The sequence below is a fragment of the Mya arenaria genome, chromosome 5 (genome assembly GCF_026914265.1).
Source record: "Mya arenaria isolate MELC-2E11 chromosome 5, ASM2691426v1".
Classification (NCBI taxonomy): Eukaryota; Metazoa; Mollusca; class Bivalvia; order Myida; family Myidae; genus Mya; species Mya arenaria.
In genome coordinates this window covers 72,196,441-72,217,278 of record NC_069126.1, presented here as the reverse complement: position 1 = coordinate 72,217,278, position 20,838 = coordinate 72,196,441, and the positions used below count along the sequence as shown (strand labels likewise).

General features: G+C 32.4%; 1 protein-coding gene across 3 annotated transcripts in view; it reads left to right on the top strand.

Moving 5' to 3' along the window:
• Positions 1 to 3,625: 3,625 nt before the first annotated feature.
• The window catches only part of LOC128233540 (uncharacterized), a 36,637-nt gene continuing 19,424 nt past the window's right edge, over positions 3,626 to 20,838 (top strand). For all 3 annotated transcript variants that reach the window (XM_052947257.1, XM_052947255.1, XM_052947256.1), the window contains exons 1-7: positions 3,626 to 3,744; positions 7,643 to 7,978; positions 10,053 to 10,343; positions 11,718 to 12,029; positions 16,233 to 16,514; positions 17,112 to 17,420; positions 17,655 to 17,963. In XM_052947257.1, the coding sequence (XP_052803217.1) occupies positions 3,666 to 3,744; positions 7,643 to 7,978; positions 10,053 to 10,343; positions 11,718 to 12,029; positions 16,233 to 16,514; positions 17,112 to 17,420; positions 17,655 to 17,963 (1,918 nt within the window). In that variant the 5' untranslated portion in view covers positions 3,626 to 3,665. The remainder of the gene's footprint in view (positions 3,745 to 7,642; positions 7,979 to 10,052; positions 10,344 to 11,717; positions 12,030 to 16,232; positions 16,515 to 17,111; positions 17,421 to 17,654; positions 17,964 to 20,838) is intronic.

Genomic DNA, 20,838 nt, shown 5'->3' with positions numbered 1-20,838 from the left:
TGCTCTTTCTGTTGGTATAGAATTCAAACTTTTGTTTTGACTGATATTCGTTTACTGATGACGTCAAAATGTTTTGTTTAGCGTGTGTTAGGTTCGCAACAAAACAATAGCAGATGTTCTAAAATGCTCAAGGTCAATGTTGGTATTTTTAGCTTGAACTGAATTGAGATGAATAAATGCTCATTCTTGCAAACTCGTGTTCATACTTATTGATTTCATTCCGTCCTGTTTTTTAAACATGCATAATTGTAATTGCAAGTTTCGAAATTTGGGCATCTCCTTTATGTTAATTATCACAGTGTTCACGTTCCTATCTGTTTTTAAGTTTTCAAATATTTTCGAAAAATAAATTCAAGAAAATTAAGACCAAAGAAAGTAAACAGGTGTATTCAAAATGATCGTGTTTTTCTCCGTTGTTAAAATGTGTTTTCTTGTTATGATTTTATTCCATTTGAGATGATAACACTGTTAGTAGCTGCTTAAAACCTTTTTCATTTAAGCGCGTTGATATTCTTTGCATGTGTTCACGTATTAGCCTACTCTTACATGCACATCATTTCTTGTAAGCCAAAGGCGATACGCTTATGAATGTTTACGGTAATTACTGCATAGTTTCAACAATATAAATTTATATATTTTATATCCATTCAGTTCTACGTTACTTGCATATAGAATGTTTAATTATAACTATATATTAATGCCAAATCCTGTTGCATCACTGTATAGTTCGTTTTGGTCATACACAATGTGTTATTGTGATATATCAACTTACCACGAGAAGAACAGTAACTGACTCTTCCAGAATTATATACATATAACTACCCATTTAATTAAATGCTTTATATAAAAAGCTAACTTTCTTAAAAGAAGTCATTTGATATCTTATTTCACTTGTACTTTTTTCTAAACTCATTTAAACTGAAGTTCTATAATTCACTTACAACAATTTGAACTTTGAAGAATAATGTTTTAGAAATTTAAAGCATTTTGTTGTGCCTTAAGTTTGTTTAAAGAAGCACTCTTACTCCCAAATAAGTTTTCACATAATTAATACAATTGTTTTAATATACCAAAAAGAATAAATGCATGTAATTTATAGTTTGCATAAATGCATTATTTTGAAAGTAGTTAAAGGTTTTTCACTCAAAATTTATGTTTGTTATACATGTGTATGTATTGATTTTGAATAAGAGTGCCACTTTAAGTCTACATATTAACTACCGTATCCGAACGGTAACAAGTAAGCGAATGTTTAACGTGCATTTGTATGCACGCAGCAGAAGGATCAATTACAACGCTTTTGACTGAAAACGCATGCTAGCTGTTGAACGTTGTAAATAACAACTTGCTAAAGTAACACTTTCATTAACCGTTACACACGTATCATCAAGTATTGGGCAAAACTATTATGTACCAAAAATTGTATTGTAAAAAGAATATATGAGATGTCTTTTCGGGACTTAGAATCAAATAAGAAAAATTGGTTATTTAATGTTAAGAACTTGTTATTTAAATACGGCTTTGGTGACGTTTGGGAGAATGCCTCACATATAAATACTCAACTATTTATAAACGAGTTCCAGCAAAGAATTAAAGACTGTTTTATCCAGGACTGGACAAGTAATTTACAATCAAACTATGTGTTAATAGTTTATAAGGAAATAAAAAGAGACTTCGAATATGAAATATATCTAAGTGCGAGTATTCCTACTCATTTGCTTAAACTGTTCACACAAATGAGGATATCTTGCCATAATCTACGGGTGGAAACTGGACGATACGGTCGCAATCGTATAGAGAGACATGAGAGACGTTGTGAAGTGTGTCATTCTGGGGACATAGAAGATGAATTCCATTTTATGTGTGTTTGTCAAAAATATAAAACTATCCGTAAACGCTATTTACCGGCGCATGTTATGCAAAGACCAAATATGGTCAAATTTCTTGAACTTGTTGTATGCAAGAACTCTGATGTATTATATAAAATGATTACTTATATACGTTGTGCTATTAAAATTAGAGATAATGTATTACAAGGTTAAGATTGTCATTGTTTTAACATTCTATGTATTGTAAATGTTTCCTTCTCGAAGTCATATTTATTTTAATGCTCTCCCCTCGTTATTTTAGCTCTATTTGAAATAAATGCCTTCTTTTTGTCTAAATATAAATACACATACCTGTGTAAGGAACCTTTTTAGTAAATATGATAATTGTTTTGAAAGTTATTAATTTACCCTCCAGCAAAGTCTTATTAATTTAATTTTTGGTTTTAACGGATTATGATGAGTTACTTCATTAATATATTCATTCTTGCGATTATTATTATTATTATTATTATTATTATTATTATTATTATTATTATTATTATTATTATTATTACTGTTATTGTTAATAAATTTGCTCATTGAGTTTTGAAGTGAATAACAATACTTAAATGTAACTTTATGCAGTATACTGCTGTATATATTATACCATTATAGGTTAACATAACACGTTTGTTGTATTGTGTTTGTATTTACTTACTATTGACTTGTACATATTATTGTAACATATTTTTGGATGATAAACTACATGTTTAAATCCAAATAAAATACATTCTGATTCTGACTCTGATTCTGATTCTTATTATGAAAACAATTTGATACGAGTATCCGATTAGAATTCGAAAACTTGATACGAATATCCGGATACCGATTTGGTATCCGGTTTCCATCCCTAATATTCATACATATTTTTCTTTAGATTTATCAAAGGGGCTACTCCTAACAACGATCTAGCATAACCTAACTATGATTTCCTGCAGTTTAAAGAAAATCTCGATAAATGGACTTAAGTCGAACATCTTCAATTTGATCGAAAAGTTGTCATTACGAACAACGTGCCAAGAAAAGTACCAAAACGAATAGTTGCAAAAAAAACATGCAGCCTACACGTAGATAACAATTGTGTTTCAGATAACAATTTTAAGATCGCAATTTCATGTAAGTTAACTTGTAATTTCCATTATCTGTGTATATACAGGTATGAAGGTTTGTATTTAACCATCCACGTGTTACACGAACAATGATTAAACCCCGACAAACTGTAAACGAGATAAAAAGATTGCCGCAATGCAACAAACGCTAATTACATGAACATTAAAGAAATGTTTTTTTTATTTTTTATTTTTTATCAAATAACTGTATGTGTTATCGCCAGGAATGACCATCAAATCGAAGGGAAACCAGGTAACCAGTGCACACTGATCCACACTTACACCTTAAGAACATTTTGAACACAATGCACTCCTGTAGTAAATGTTCGATATGGAAGGGTGAATAGATATATTGATATTTATTTCAAAATTTCAGATATTCGTCGTTCTTCAAAAATTCAGATCGAAACGAACACAACATATCTATAAGCTTCCGTCATATTTAAATTTACATTCCCCAAACGGGATATGAATCATGAAGATGAATAACAACCTCATGAATTTATTTCTTGAGAAATTGAGTATTTCATTACGTTTAAATAACTCCACTAACTTTCATAGGATTTCACAAGGTTGTGTATACGATCAGGAAGTCTATCTGCTGTCGTATGCTTTAAATAAACTAGGACAGATTTAAACTTCCTGATTATTGAGCAAACTACTGAAGTATACGTATTTTCCATTCATTATGTATGATAATGCAGTCATGTCAAGCTTACACTTAAGAATTACCTTTGTGATAGTTATATTTTGCAGGATATCCATAGGTGAGTACATAAACAATTACGTATATTTCCGATTTATTACAAAACACAACGTTAATCTCAAATGCGTATTTATTTAGATTAAATCTTAATTTTATTAGATATACTATCTGGTCGCTCTGCCTGGTAAATTGATAAAGAGAGGTTTCGGCAATATGACTTAGATATAGATATAGCTTATTTGGTAAACTAAATACTCATTGATTGCTTGGGAAATGAATTTGCTTTGTGTGTGTCACGGATTTGAAGTAGTGTATGCAAAATGCATCGATCATATTATAGATCTATGGACGATTGATTGGTATGTAACTTTTTGATGTCTTATTGTATAACAAAATTATAATTACCGTGTTGTATATATATAAAGGTCTAGACATGACTGATTCAAACAGAAAATAATAGTAAGTTGTTTCAAACATTCTGGAATGGTGTTTCTTCCACCTCAGATAAGTAGATAAAAATTTGACCGTGCTAGAAATTCTTATCTTGCCAAAGGGCAGGGATAAAACAAGTACTCGTATTGACCTTCTTTTTCATTGTCATCACAAAATTACCTTCCTTGTTGAAGACAGTCGTATGCAGCATCATGGAAACCTTGTCTTGTGGAAATATTTAAAATCCTAATCAATTATTTCTTGCTTCAAATGACACCATAAGAAGGTTTTCTCCCTCCATTCAAGAAATAATTCTGCTCTCCCCTCAGAACTAATAACTAGTTGACTATTAACACAATCTAAATCCTTGCGCGCAAATTCATGACAACCACAAATTATTACATCTATACGCATTTATTTGCACTAAGCACAAAATAACTCCAGCGAAAAAAAGATATTTTTACTGTATTTTGTTTAACTAAGGTCGGAGAAAAAGCATCTATCATAGCCGCTCGTGTAAGATAGATTCATCCCAGCCCTTGCACATTGTGTTCTGCGGAGACTCCGTAAAATATCTTTCACTCACGGCCATGGAAGATTCGTATAATCTCTCTGTTTAGGGCAACATTTATTGGAGTAATTTTCCTTCTTAATTGATTAATTATGACTTCCAACTGAAATGTATGCCCTTAGGTGGTAGCTGAATTAATACTTTGTCAATGTTTGTACGTTTGGCTTGCACCAAATACAAATGTTCAAAGAAGCATTAAAGGCCGTGGGGGGTATTGTTTTGTCATGTTATTTTAGTAAATTGCTGCAACATCGAATCGTTTGGATAACAGTGAATTTCTGTGACGCCCAATATTTTAGACAGGTTGCAGAGTTAATCTGCTACACCATTTGGTAGGTTTGATATAAACATGAGAAGCGTCACTGGTAATGTTAAGCATGTTAATGGGTAATGGAGACAATTGAACGAGCTTTCCAATTGCATCGTCTGTTGTAGTTTAGTCATGTGTGTTTTAACAAGAGCTCCTTATTGTATTCCTTTTGCATCAACGTGTAGATTCATTATGCCTTGTAGTGCTAAAGATAGACTCACTACATGCCTTACCGCCACTTACCTCGTGTGGAAATGCCAACTTAAACTCAACAACTGATACACCGTGTCCATCGTGGATGTTACAAGCAATTGAAGAATTTAGCGGGAATCGTGCCCATGCTATTCGCAATCAAACTGACCCATTTGAGAAGGTTGAGAATAAACCGTTAACGCGTTTGATTAGCACAACACTTTTATTTTAGCGAGATAGGTCAAATGGTGATGATGTTCTTGTCGGTTTTCGAACGTTGTGCTTGTCAAGTTTGATTAAAATAGTGTGAACATTGCTGAAGTTTGTTACAAAATCAAATATCCTTCACTGAGCCCCATTCACAATACCATATTGAACATCATTTTCTTTTTTCGCATTTGCGAAGTTCTATGATTACTAGTGTTTTAAATTTTCTCCCATATCTGATTTATAATAAGAAACAGAGTATTTTTGTAGAGATGCTGAATTTTTTCCAATCTAGTTAACTGAAGTGTAGGCTGAACTGTATTCCCTTAGCCTTTCCCAATTGCGTTTGTCTATTTTAGTATTCGTTATAAATATATGTAATGCCTGTCTACGGAAGCATTTATGTATAATTTTAGTGACTCTGTCCTCTAGGATTTTGATCCCTTCAGATTTAAGATTACCCTTTCTTATCCTGCTTAAACGTGTAGCAAAGTTTGCGTATTCATCATGACATTTGTATTGCATCATGTGTTCCTTAACGGCAAATATGTTGAACAAACCTTTGCCACACAGAACTTCCCAAGGGATGCAAAACTTTGATAGGGAGTTCGAAATATTTCTTTTCAATAGGGCAGAACTACCACAACAGCTATTCAGTAACACCACATCTTGTGTCTGCGACAATGCTGAAAATGTTCCATTAAATAAAATTGTCATTATAGAATAATTAAACGTTTAAATGTAGGTCCTTAGTTAGTGCAAGCATTATATAGTGTCTTTGACGTTTGTAATATTGCCATTTTGATTTTTCTTGTCCAATTCCGGTACAAACACAATATATATCCTACTTAAATCGCGACATTGGAAGAAAAATATCGATTTTTAATTACTGCATTTTTACCGATAAAAACAGAAACAATTAAAGATAGCAAATACAATGATAATAAAACCCATTAAAACATAATAATACCGCCGTCCTTTAATTTTTATTCACTTTAAAAATGGTTGGCCTATGGCGGTAGTTGCATAATTTCATCGATATACACTACCTGGTTTTTTAAAAGGCAGTGTGTTTTTTTTTCTTGAAAACGTCAATCAAGTGATTATGTTTACAAAGAAACTCATTCAGAGAAACTAATCAATTATAAATATGAGTAATCTTTTCCCCGTGTGAAGGATAAAATAAGGCCAAAAAAAATAGCCCAGGCAGATTGTGTCTGCCTATGTTTCGTGTCTGCTTAATGCTTATCTATATACATTTCTGGTCTGTCTATTGAGTCAAGTAGATATGTGTGTACATATATTAATGCTGCTAAGGAAACATATAAGCTCAATTCTCAATTGCATTCGTAAGTCGGAACATGAGCTATTCACCGAATGCAGTTTGGTAACCGACGGGTTACGCTCATGTGCCAGGCATTTACGCGCTTTGTATGAATTATGCAACAAAAAAACTGATTCTATCACATTTAAGTCTTATTTGAGGCTTCTATTAGGAGCACTCTTCTACACACATACATGTAGCTTGAAAATGACTCGGCAGACATTCGCTCGAGTTCGAGTCTGTATACAATGGAGATTTAATGTAAGCAAAATGAAGAAACTTTCAGAATTATCTGATATTCATGTTGATACTGCTAGAAATGCAGATGAGCTTAAAGTATATGATTTGTCTGTTAATAACTCTTTAAAAAGGCAAATAAACCATGGTTTAAATAAGGTCTGATTATTCGCAGGCAAAATTATTTCAGACGTCGGTATTTATTTCATATATTTTGAGAATTTAAATACACACTAATACATAATATGATTATTTTAGATAGCATTCGTTATACATTGTGTCGATACAAGACATTTCGGTACATGAGCCATTCGGACCCCTAAGTTTATTAGGTCATTGTATGATATATGTCTTCGTGACGTTGATTCAAAAAGGCCCACACACAATTAATATTGTTGATTTTAAGTCAGACTGGAAAAAAAGTTCAAAGTTTCAAAGTAATTGTAGTAAATAATGAAAAATATATTCCCGCATAAGCCTGAAAATGGAGTAAATTCGAATTGCTAATAAAAGTGACTTATAAAAAATATTATGAAAAATACATATTTCTTTGAAATATCTGTAAATGACTCCATCTTTGGTGACCGTACTCATTGCACAATACGTGTACGCTTCTAAACTCGTGCATACAATGTCTAAAGGTAAAATAACACATTTCTAAAAAGTACTTCATGTTTTTATTATAGGTGCTGATGGTTCCGTTACCATAAGTTCATCAGCAGCGACTGTTCCGGAGGGGTCATCACTAACATTAACATGCACGTATACTGGAAATGAACAGATGTATTTAATAAATTGGATAAACAATGGAAACAATTCGACACGAAAATACAATATACAAATCAAACAACCTGAACCATGTTCAATATTTGGAAAACCTGGTCTCAACGAAACTCTGTTCACCTACACTTGTCTCACGCTGACTATTTTGAATGTGAAACGGGATTATCAGAACGACAACTTTACGTGCCAAGCAAATTTGAATATAAACAGCGGAAATAGTGTTATCGTCAGTGTGTCAGGTAAGTGTTTTCAATTCCGTAATCATCAGAGTAATCTTGGCAATGTTAAATCATTAATAAGGTTAGCAACAGAAAGCATGGTGTCAGTCATACAGTAATTCTGAGCTGTAGTAGAAAATAAGGTTTCAATTATGATGAATACATACGATTTTATTCGTCACATGTAGTCAACCGTAGATCTAGAAATGGATTTGGATTTAAACTTTTCTCATATCTGTCGAGTTAATACCGTAATACATTTCCTTAAACAGTAGTGATACCACAAATTGACAGGATTGTTAAAATTCTTACACCGTCCCATGTATATACATATGACCTTTTTTGCTTATGTTTGTTTTTATTAAAATTCTGATCCAATAGCTCCGTGACAGGAATTTCCTTTCTGCTGTACTTATTTTGGTTCACAATAAAGGATCAATTTCATATTAATCGTATCCTAGCAAACATACGATGCGTTTGAAGTGCCAAGTATCTAATTTGCATAAATAGTCATGGTTAACAATTCTCTGTATTTTAATGACCCATTAATGCTTACATTTTAATTTTGAATTTAAATTGAGAAGTACAAAAAAGTGACATAGTAACTTCTCGGACCTAATAATTTGCCAACGTTGATATGTATATTATTTAGTTGCAATCAAGTGTAATATCACGCGTTTTATACACACTTCCATCATTTTCGCCGTATAATACATTTTTCATATTGAACATTTTGCAACAAAATTTATTTTATCTGGTTTTGTTCACATGTAACAGATCTATATCGATATGATATCTGGCTTGTCAACCTCTAATTTCAACTTGTTCATAGTAACGTATGAATAATAAAACCCCAGCCGTTTCAATTCCAATCATTGTTATCATATCTCCTGATCATTGAAAATGAAATCGGTGTGTCTTTACGTATTTATTGCCATATTTTTATTTGTGTTTAATGTAATAAAACTGTCTTAAAAGCCAAAAAAAACGTATAAACATAACTGATATTAGTAATTTAAGTTCATCTTTGAAATACTTCGAAGCAACGTTTTTTAAATACATTAACATACATTGGCAGTAAAATCTTAGCTTCCAAAGCCAGGGATGGAATCCAGGACGCTGGAATACTGGTACATTGTCCTTTTCACTGGGTCACTCCTTCGGCCTCCTTTTTTAGCGCCTATGGATAAATACTACATATGTGCTGATGATCGTTTCAAGTTGGTTGATATTCAGTGTTTTGTGTATTGTTCATGAACAAATGTTGTATATGAAACCATTTAAAAAAATCAAAGAAAATATTTATGATATGTGAGCAACATCTTATTTAAATATTTGCATTGTCACTCAACTTGACGTTTAACATAACTTCAAATTACATCCTCCGTTCAAAGATGCCATCATTTGGGACCCTAATCAAAATTCTTTGAGGGTTATATTTCGATATGAAAATCAAAGACTTACAGTACAATCAGTTTATTTATAAACGCAGCTATTAACAGTATGATATAGAGAATAAAAAATGGAAAAGAAATGATATGTTAAGACTGTGATTTTTATATTATATTATTTATATTATTACATTATGTGCAGGGACTAATAGCATTATAATATGTCTTAAAAATTTCAACATACATGACAAGCAAACCAAAATCGTAAAATAAAGCAAATTTAGGTTTCATCAGGATTTTTTTTTATTCCAAGTTTACTTTTATTAACAATGCAATTTACAATTCATCGATATTCTGCCAAGTGTTTTAAAGATGACATTATGTATTGTCTGACAAGACCGGTTTTCAAAATGAGATATTTTAGTTCTTTCTTTAATATTGCAATCTAAATAAGTAAACAAATGATTCAAATTGGGGTAAAATCATGAATAATAACGCTATCTAGATATACCTCTTTGTTGTGCTTAGGGTTCTGATAAACAAATTTCTAAAACAATTAATCATTATAATGTAGTAAAACTTTGCGTTTTAAAGGGCACTGAGCACAATAAACGACTGAAAATTGAACACTGCAAGCGTCAGCCTTTTGCAGATGTATAATATACAATATGAGTTACAACTTACAAATCGTTATTATATTGAAGATTCTCCACCTAATCCGCCAGTGATTGACGATTTTAACACAATAACGGACTACCAGATGATAGAGAATAGCACCGAACGGCTGACATGTAGAAGTACTGGCGGTAATCCTCTTGCCAGTCTTGCGTGGAGTTGTTACAATGGCATCGAGTCTGATCCAAGCATAAACGGCGGTTCAGTCAGTCGTTCTGTACAGTTCACAGCGCGACGTAACCAAGACAACACGTGCACGTGTACTGCCACGCATGAGGCGGGACCGTTGCAACAGGTTCAACTGGACATCAATATCATGTGTAAGTACAATTGAATCATGTGATTGTTACAAGCTACATTAATGCGAATGTTGTTTTCTACAACAAATCATGTGTAAGTATAGCTGAATGACTTGACTGTAGCGTCACTGATGTTGCAACAGGCTATATTGGACGTCAATATTATGTGTAAGTATAACAGAATGATGTGACTGTAGCGTCACTAATGTTGCAAAAGGTTATATTGGACGTCAATATTATGTGTAAGTATAACTGAATGACGTGACTATAGCGTTACTGATGTTGCAACAGGCTATATTGGACGTCAATATTATGTGTAAGTATAACTGAATGATGTGACTGTAGCGTCACTGATGTTGCAAAAGGCTATATTGGACGTCAATATTATGAGTAAGTATAACTGAATGACGTGACTATAGCGTTACTGATGTTGCAACAGGCTATATTGGACGTCAATATTATGTGTAAGTATGACTGAATAACGTGACACTAGCGTTACTGATGTTGCAATAGGCTATATTGGACGTCAATATTATGTGTAAGTATGACTGAATGACGTGACTGTAGCGTCACTGATGTTGCAACAGGCTATATTGGACGTCAATATTATGTGTAAGTATAACTGAATGGCGTTACTGTAGCGTCACTGATGTTGCAATAGGCTATATTTGACGTCAATATTATGTGTAAGTATAACTGAATGCCGTTACTGTAGCGTCACTGATGTGTTAAATTTAACTTTGAGCCGGACATCTATGGCCAAGCTATCTTAATTCGACTGTTGTTGTTTACTATATCATATATTTCCCCCGTGACAAAATGTCAGTTTATATTAGATAAAATGAAAAACAACTATGAATACTGCGTCCACTGTATGATATAGTAGCATTAGTTTGTCCCTGATTATAATAATTTATATACTGTTTACTAAAACTTCTTTCTTCTTCCTATGTAATATTTTATCAATAACAGATTTAAATAGTCTTCCTTTGTTTGTTTACTGGCGCTTAGGAATGTTTTCGAACAAGCAATCAACCGATACATTAATCAGAAAAAGAGTTAAGTATCAAAGTACTGTTACACACATTATTTATTAATATAAGTATCATGTTGTTTTTTTTTGGATGTATAAGTGCAGATATTATTTGTACAATGATGATTTTATTTTAGTATCATTTAATCATTCAATGCGATATATGAATATTAGAATATCGAGAAAAAAAATGTTAAAAAAGTTTTTCAAACGAAAACAAACAAACAGGTTTCAATCTCAACTTGACATATAAAGAAAATTATAAACAAGTTGTCCCATCTTTAAAATCATTTTATTTACAACCTATTGATTTTTATTTTCATGGTACGGTATCAAATCTTTGAAACTATATTCCTTTGCAGATCCCCCTTCAACACCGGAATTCAAAGTGAACGGTTCTCCAGTGGGCGTCGCGATTAGCATAATTAAAGACAGTGCTAAGACGGTGACGTGTCACAGTTTTGGAAAACCTAATCCATCCACTTATGACTTTACTTGGACCAAAGGAAGTACCGTTGTTAGTTCAAATTCAGTTTTAAGCTGGACCGGCGGGATCAAAATTCAGGACGGAGGCAGTTACAAATGTACCGTTAAAACAACGATGACACCTTCGGATACCAGCAAAACTCCAGTTACAACAGAGGTAACTTCTGATGTCACCATGGATGTACTATGTAAGTTTCTACAGTATTATATAAAGAAAATCATGTGATTTTCAGCTCTTCATTGAAAATCGTGGAATTCTGACTTGGTGTCGCTTTCGGTGGTGGCAGTGGCGTCGTCAGTTTAATATGAAACTTGCCAGAAACAAAGAAACAAGGTTGATAGCTATGGCCTTAATATATGGCGAGTTATGTCTTTTTCTCGACTATAAAACAACAACCGCGGAGATTGTTTGTTAATTGTATAAACAATTTTGAAGAGAGCATTCAAGAGTTTTTAACAGCTTAATTATACTTGTGAAGTTAATATGAATTTACATAGTAATTATAAGTATTATACATCTAAACTTATTTTCTTTAAACATAATCGGAAAGTCCCGCTTATGTTTATTGTAGCCACATTTAAAAAATATCAGAAGAACTTGAATATTACGATGGAAATTATCTTAAGCTTCTTTAAAACAAAAACAATATTGAGATAAAAAAAATGAACGCGTGCAAATGAATTCATTGTCGGCGGTTTGAAACATCACTTTTAGACGGAAAAGTCAATGATTAAAAGAATATCATAAATTTATGTTCTATTTGTACAAAATACTATTCCAAAACATGGCGTTTTGAGGTTTTGTTCTTTCGTGAGACCAAATATTGAACAATCCAGAATCAGAATCAAGGCCTACTAGAAGGTTAAACACATTAATTCAATGTTATGTTGAAAATTGTGATTCGGTTTTCATTTTATTTTATTTTGGACAACGTGTGTATAGTTAAGGTGGTGTATTAACATCAAAAGTCAACTTAAGATTCCCGTTAAGCTGGTTTTGCGGGGAACTCTATATCTTCAGAATCGTTTGACTAGTTGGTGGTATGTTTCACGTGACCTTTTTTGTTTTAGAGGTCAGTAGGTTAAAGGTTATTTTCACGGTAAACAGTCTAAAAAAACATCAACCGTATAATATTTTGACAACGGCACGACCAATGACTATGAAAAAATCAGTGCTAGGTTTTCCTTGACTAGTGTTTGATTCTTATTTTTTGGGTGTTCTTTGATCAAAGGTCACGGTCACAGTCAACATCTTTATGAAACCGATGTTCAAAGCTATATTCCTCTTCGATTTTATCAACATCTTGTGCAACCACTAAAACACATGAATAAATCTTACTGATGCTAAGGGTGCATTAGGGTGGACAAACATCTCTTGTCTTTAATTTTTAGTTCATACAAAGTTTGATTATGTTCAGGGCTATTTGGCAAACGATTGATGCAATATGATGAATAAGATTTTGTTTTACCAGGAATTAAGATGACATCTTAAAATTTAGCTAAATTTAGATATGATTCAATTTGAGATAAATAATAAAGATAATGTCTTTATTCAATCTTTGCCTCTATGATGCATAGAGTACCGTTCCTTGTTTATTATAAAACATAATACACTATATTTAAATGCATACTGACCAATTGACTATCTTAAGCAGCCAATCATTCAATGGCATTTTTGTGTTGAATTTTACAACCATCCTTAAAAAGCGCTTATTTTCAAATTAAATGCTGGCACTGATGATGCTCATATTGTATCCTCTGCCGAATCGAATAGGGTATTGTTCTGTTAGGCGTTGTCCGTCCGTACGTTATTTTGTCCGTCCGTATGTCCACTTTTCTGACTGGAACCTTGTTGAGCTACGAATTGGTCAGTTGATGACTTGGTCAGAATGTCCATCTCAAAATATTCTTACTGCTTGTAAATGTGGTTCATATGAGGTCAAAAACTATGTCAATATGTCAAATCATATAAAATCAATTAAGGGGTCATGTGGTGTCAAAAAACTAGGTATCTAGGTCAAATCATAGAAACTCAGTTAATGGATTATATTCTATGTTTGGAGCACGCGGAAGACATTAAATTAGGTCGAATATCGATGAATATTTTGTTAGACTGTTTTCCTAGATTATCTCTAGAATTAATTTGCAACTTGGTCATATGGTGTTAAAAACAAGGTCACTATGTCATAACATAGAAAAAAATGACAGGAAAACATCAGAGGCAATATTTATATAACGCAATCAAAATGTTTTCTTTGATAAAATCAATAGCTACTTTGAATCTTGGTCGCATGAAGTAAGAAGCTTAATCACTAGGTCAAAAACTTCAACCATCATGTCCGAAACCAACTATTAGAAGTGTTTGGTCAAACTTAGTTTAAACTGTGGTCAGAATAATTCCCTTTATGTATTCTAGGTAGACTTAAAATGTGGGTGACATGGAGTCAAAAACTTGGTCATAAGGTCAACTCTTAAAGAAAACTTGTAAAGAAACAAAGAAAATATACAAGCTCCAATATTCATGAAACTTTGAAGCAATCTTTGCTTAGTTTGAAACTATGTCGCATGAGGTCATAAATTAGATCAATAAGTCAAATCCTGGAAAAACTCAAGAGGCTATATCTCTGCAATATTTCTAGTCCGATCTGGCCTTGCTAAAGTTTTTTTCAGTTCTTTTATTTTAAACAGCTGCAACCGACACTTGAGAGGCTATATTATTGCGATATTTCTTGTCCGGTCTGGCCTTGAAGAAATGTTTTATTAGTTGGAATCTGGTCAGAATCTGAGTTACTGTGTCTTATCTAAATGCGACATTATATACGATATTCTTTTATTAACCTTGCGAACAAATTCACTTATTCTTATATCAAATCCTATGTTTATAAGAGTTTATCAGCCCTATTGCCCTATTGATCGGTATTTTTTACCTACAAATGACTCTATGCCATCTACTTCGCATAAACTGGCGGCAGTATCCATTCTAAGATTTTGGTTGTTTATTTCGTAATTACTGATACATGATGGTACAAGTGTGAACATATGGCCTTATGTCCTAGATAAATACATAACTCCACTGAATTCGAGTTTTAGTGACTTTTCGCAGGCGATATTCCCATCAAAGCGGTGATGCTATTTTGATGCATTTGTGGTCTGTTTTGGTCCTTGTACTTTCCATTTTAATATCAGTATTAGATGAACATTATCAGACTGATATATATATTAGGGATGCAAACGAATATTCGATCAAACGTTTGGTATTCGAATGTCAAAATCGGAATTCGAATATTCGAAAAAAAATGTTAAATAAAGAGAACAAAACACATTTTGCCTTCATCACTAATGTTGTTTATAAAGCTCGGTAATCTTGTTTTTACAGCGACTGGCCCCTAATGCCAGAGGTGTGAATGTGATGACTATACACGCATCATGTGTAATTTAGGGACATACCGTCGGGTACTATAAAAAAGTCCCCCTACTTTTACAATAACATGCTAGGGATCGGTTTTAACACAAATGTGTTTTCTTGGCTGCAAATTATACTGTGCAACATAGCGCAAATCGAGGTGATGATATGAATGCCATAATTATGTAATATTGGGCTCAATAATGTTGTTGCATATGATGTGCTGTAAACCGTTTCCATCTTTCGATACAATTTTCTTGCTTTGAAATGGATTTAAGGATATATTTCCACTATTGTTGTACAATAGATGATTCCAATCCACTCATCTTTTCGTTTTATTATTTTACTAGTTCTCGAGTTGGTTTGGGTTTTCTATAGTTATATTTAGTCAGTTTAGAGGTCAATCTCATAACGAGGCTGATCATTCTACGGTAGACCTTCCATTGGCGAAAAACACTGTTTGATTGGTTTTTTTCTTCCTGTCCATGGAGAATTTCAAAAGCTCATTTTGGGAAAATCAGGATCCTCAGTAAATCAGTAGTTTACTACATCTTCTAAAATATGTATTTCGGTAATCGAATATTCGAATATTCGATTGAAAGAATTACCAAATATTCGAATACCTGTTTTACCATTCGTTTGCATCCCTAATATATTTATATATATTTGTAAATACAATGACATATATTTTCCGTTTGTTTTTAAAAATTCAATTACAAAATTATGTATTAAGATGGAAACAAGCGCCTTGTTTCAAATACACACACCTGTGCTCTGCCCCATATATAATTTTTTAAAAGAGATATGAGAAGGCACAATTTAATTTAATTTTAATTTTAAAATGTTTCTGTCGGCCCCGCAGTTGCAATATACCAGAGAGGTTCTGCAAATATTTAGTGAATATAAGAATTTAATATTTTCATAAACCAATGAACCTTATTCCTTCAACATATAATCCTTGATTAATAATGTCATGTTAACACTTTAGATTCGCCACGGTTGCATCAACTTCCCAGGCTTAGCGCTCTGTTAGGTGAAAATTTAACTCTGAAATGTGAATACGAGCCAGGTAACCCAACAGAAACAACAGTCGTAATTGCTCGGTTAAACGACCGGATTACATGGACCGAAGGAACACATTTCATTCCGTCACTGAAGAAAAGCGATGGTGGTATGTACAATTGCACAGTTCGTAACATCATGAAGCCAACGGGACAGCAGAATGAAATAGTTGGAGAGGATTCTGGAATTTTCCAGGTTAACGTATGGTGTAAGTGTTCATATTATGAGCTAACATTAGAACGTGATTGTGGTACGATGCTGTTGCATGAAACAAAGTATAATTCGTCGTAGTCCCTCTGATCCCGCACGTACCTTAAACAAATTACGATTCAATACTGTTCTTCCATGTTTCTTGTTCGTGATTTTTTGTTTTTGTGTTCTATGTCTTTGGCGTGTACCCAGTGCCATTAAACCGGGTTAATGTTAAAACTTTTTGCTACTGAGCTCGTTTCTGTAGTTTTTAGTATTGGTATCAAAACAGCCAAACAACTTTATCTTAAAAGTGTAAAGTTAGGTGTGTCAATTGCATTTGTGACATGCAAGCCTTGCTCCGAGTGTTAAATTATTTTCAAAATGCGAATTAAGAAATGTAAAATTACATGAGTCATGTTACGAATACAAAAACATATTTTTTTAGTTTTTTTATAGTACATGTATTTCTGTAAATAGTCAACATTTCTATCATTTGAGAAACAACCAGTTATACCTTGCTTTTTAATAATATATCGAATGACAAGCAAGATTAACAAAGTCATTTTGTTCTCATTTAATTACTTTTATAAACATATGCGTTTGTGTTATGCAGACATAACGTCTGTGACCAAGTTTGGTTTAACCAGTCATCTCGACGCGATTAATGTTACTGTTGATGAAAACACAACGCTTAACTTCTATTGTGAAGTTGACAGTAACCCAAACTCCACCATTATATTTGGAAAATCGGACAGGATACAGAACAACGTTACTCTAAAAAAGACCGACGGGTTTCTTCATTTGAGATTTGATGTTCAACAAGCTGGCTGTCTTGATACAGCAAGTTACTATTGTCGTGGATATAACAACTACACAGAGATTGAGACGGCACCAATGAAAGAAATGAACGTTTATGTTCGATGTAAGAAACCCATATTTTATAACAGTTGCCGAATTATGATGCTCATTTAAACAAATTTAGACACATAAAAAATCGAAAGTTGAATTTATTATGACGTACTGTATAGGATTTAATTTTGTGTGAACTAATCATTACGTTTATAGAAAAAGGGTTTAGTATGTAGTATGAAAAAGGCCATAGGTATTTTATTATTTTAAAGCCACCCATAATCCTAAAGAAATGCATTTTTACAAGGTTCACCAAGAGCATCAGGAGGTCAATGGGAAAGCAATGTTACAGGGGCTTTTGGCGGCAATGCAACGTTTTCCTTTGATGTAGTGGCATATCCTGTTCCAAACAAAGACGGATATGTATGGCACAAATGGAAAGGGACAACGTATTCTCAAGTTCACAACAGTGACAAATACACCATCAGCAATGCCGGTGTTTTTACAACATTCACCATCAATGCTATTGAGCAAGAAGATTTTACAACCTATCTGCTTACGGTGTCCAATGGAATAAGTCCAGACTTCAACAAAATATTCAACTTAAGTCCTCAAGGTATTTAAACTTTGTTTACTGAACAATTTATTGAATACCTTTATTAGCATGAACCACTGTGGGTTTTTTTTTAAAAATGGGATCTTGTAATGGAATTTGATATACTTTTTATCCAGCTTAGGACATGTTCAGAACTGTATAAATTTTCAATTTTGAATTTGTAATATTTTTTTTTTTTAAATCGGCACTAACACTAAAAAAATGACTTATTTTTCAACCCGAAAAGTGTTAAATTGGCCTTAATCAGCTGTAGAATGTTGTAAACAAGCTGTAAAACTGGTTTCTATTAATATTGCATTTAATTATGGTTGTATTAATCCTATATAACCATATTTGAAAAGGAAAAGCTGGAAAATAATGTCTGTAAAATGCATTACATGATACGTTTTATATGCGGAACATTGGTGAATTGTCAACATGGAAATAAGGTCTTGGAACAATTCAAGTTTGATCCCGAATGCTCCTTTATCTTTCAAATATAAGAAATAAACAAAAAAACATTTTCTGCTAGAAACATAAATATAAATTAATAAAATGCATAAGTTCTGAGTCAACTTATCGTCATTATGAAATGTATGCCTTAGATTTTAATACTACTTGCAAAGACTTCCTTTATAAACATTTATTGCTAATTCTAGAATTATATAATGAAAAACACTTGTTAAAAGTTTAAGTTTCATTTTTCTAGAATATTACCATGTCTTATTTTATTAAACTGAAATATAATATCGCTTCTTTTAGATAATTTGTTATTATTCATAAACAGAAAAGTCAAACATAATTATAGTTTTAGACAAAATTGTTTATTATTAGCCTTACTTTTGATAACAAAAAATAATTAGTATCAAATTATATCAAAAGAAAGTAGATTCATTGAAACACATCGCTTTAAGCAAACTTATAAACATTTTTTTCAGAAAAAGTCCGAACTCTATACATACATGAATTATCAGGCTCAATTGTTTTGAGCATATCTACAGTAAAGAAACGAAAAGGTTGTTTTTTACTTTAATATGCAACATATTACACTAAAACATATTTTCTTTTACATTAACTTATTTACTTATAAGCCTGAAGCCAATGGTTTCTTCTTTACTTATGCATCCGGACAGTTTTATTCAATGGTCAACTTTTAATAATTTACACCCATTCAATTAGTCTAAAATAATAGACTTGTAATACGGTGTTTTTCCAATCCCTAACGTCTAAATGGGTTTGTGCAAAAACCGGATGGGTTTAAAAAATATAAAAATTGTATTAAGTAAAGTATTTTATGTTTGAAAAGAATAATTAAGGTTTAAATTGATATTTTACAATGTTGTAAGGTTTAAATTCATATTTCACCATGTAAGTGCAAAGTTATTTTGCACAAAACAAGCAATAAATGAATTAAAACACATGATTTAACTTTCCAATAAAACGAAACTTGACTGACACAGACAACAATTATGCCAATCGGAACAACTCGACCCAATCGTAATAACTCGGCCATCTCCGACAAGATTCGAGATAGACCTCGTAAATACAATCATAACAACTCGGCCATGGCCGAAGTGTTTCGATTGTTGTGAAACTGTGAACTGCAGTCTTGCAGGTGCCCTTCATGCGTATATCGTTATGTTTTGACAGAATGAAATAAAGAAAAACCCATCAAACTTATAGTTATACATTGGATATTTATTTTTTGTGTACGGAACTATTATTAAATAACATTATCTGGTAATATTTCTTGTTTTTATGATATTTTATAGACGCAATATGCTTAAACCCGGAATACTGATCGGAATAATTACCCACTTTTGGTTCAAAACATTTTTTACGTGAAGGATTTGCCATATCAAAAATCGTAAATAGTCCATCAGCGTACATTCATTTGGACTACCATTTGATATGCATGTTTTTGCATTTCTTGAAATAATGAGTATGAAACTTTACTTCTATTACATTTTTTGCATTGGTTCAGAATCTTTAACCCGTTTTTAACCAAACATTCTTTTTTCAAGAATCTAATTTTCCAGTTATTCTTGCATTTATAGTATTAATTTTAACCATCAGTCATTTGATTTACCTTATATAAATATATAAAACGGCGTTAATTGAAGCCCTAAAATCCCTGCATTTAGTTACGGGTTTTTGGACAGTGAACATAGTGCAAATTCGAGTTGTTCCACTTGTTGCTTATGCTACATTCACGCATAAATCTTATTCTAGTAAAATCATATTAAAATGAGATTATATTCATTTGTTTCGAACGCTAAAACGGAAAGAAAAGCGTAAAAAACGCACCCTGTAACTTCCGTAATGGTATCTATATAATAACATAATTTCGTCGCCAATGCGCAATATTTCATAGAAAAGTGATTGAAATATTTTACCGTTGTACTCAATTAAGTTCAAGCTATAGATACCAACATTGACCTTCAGAATTTTAGAACATATTGTTTTGTTGCGAACATAACACACGCTTAACGCTTAACAAAAACATTTGACGTCAACAGTAAACGAATATCAGTCAAAACAAAAGTTTAAATTGTATACCAACAGAAAGGGGACATATTTAGCATTCATGTTTATGGCATATGATATGAATAAATTAATCACAAAGCCCAAGTTATGAAGGCCAATGTGTAAAACCACACATTTACCCCTCGTACATTTATGTATTGTGCTTTATAATACACTATACTATGGTTACATTTGTAGGATTGAATGCTAGTTGTGACAAGGCTGGAGGTCAGAATCACAAAATAAAAGAAATAAAATATCTTATGTTATCCTGTCAGGTCTACAAGTTTATGAAGTGTTTGCGGTGTGTGAATGGTTTGATTCAAACAAAGGCCACCGATGCTCTATACTAGATGTTCTTTTTCGATGA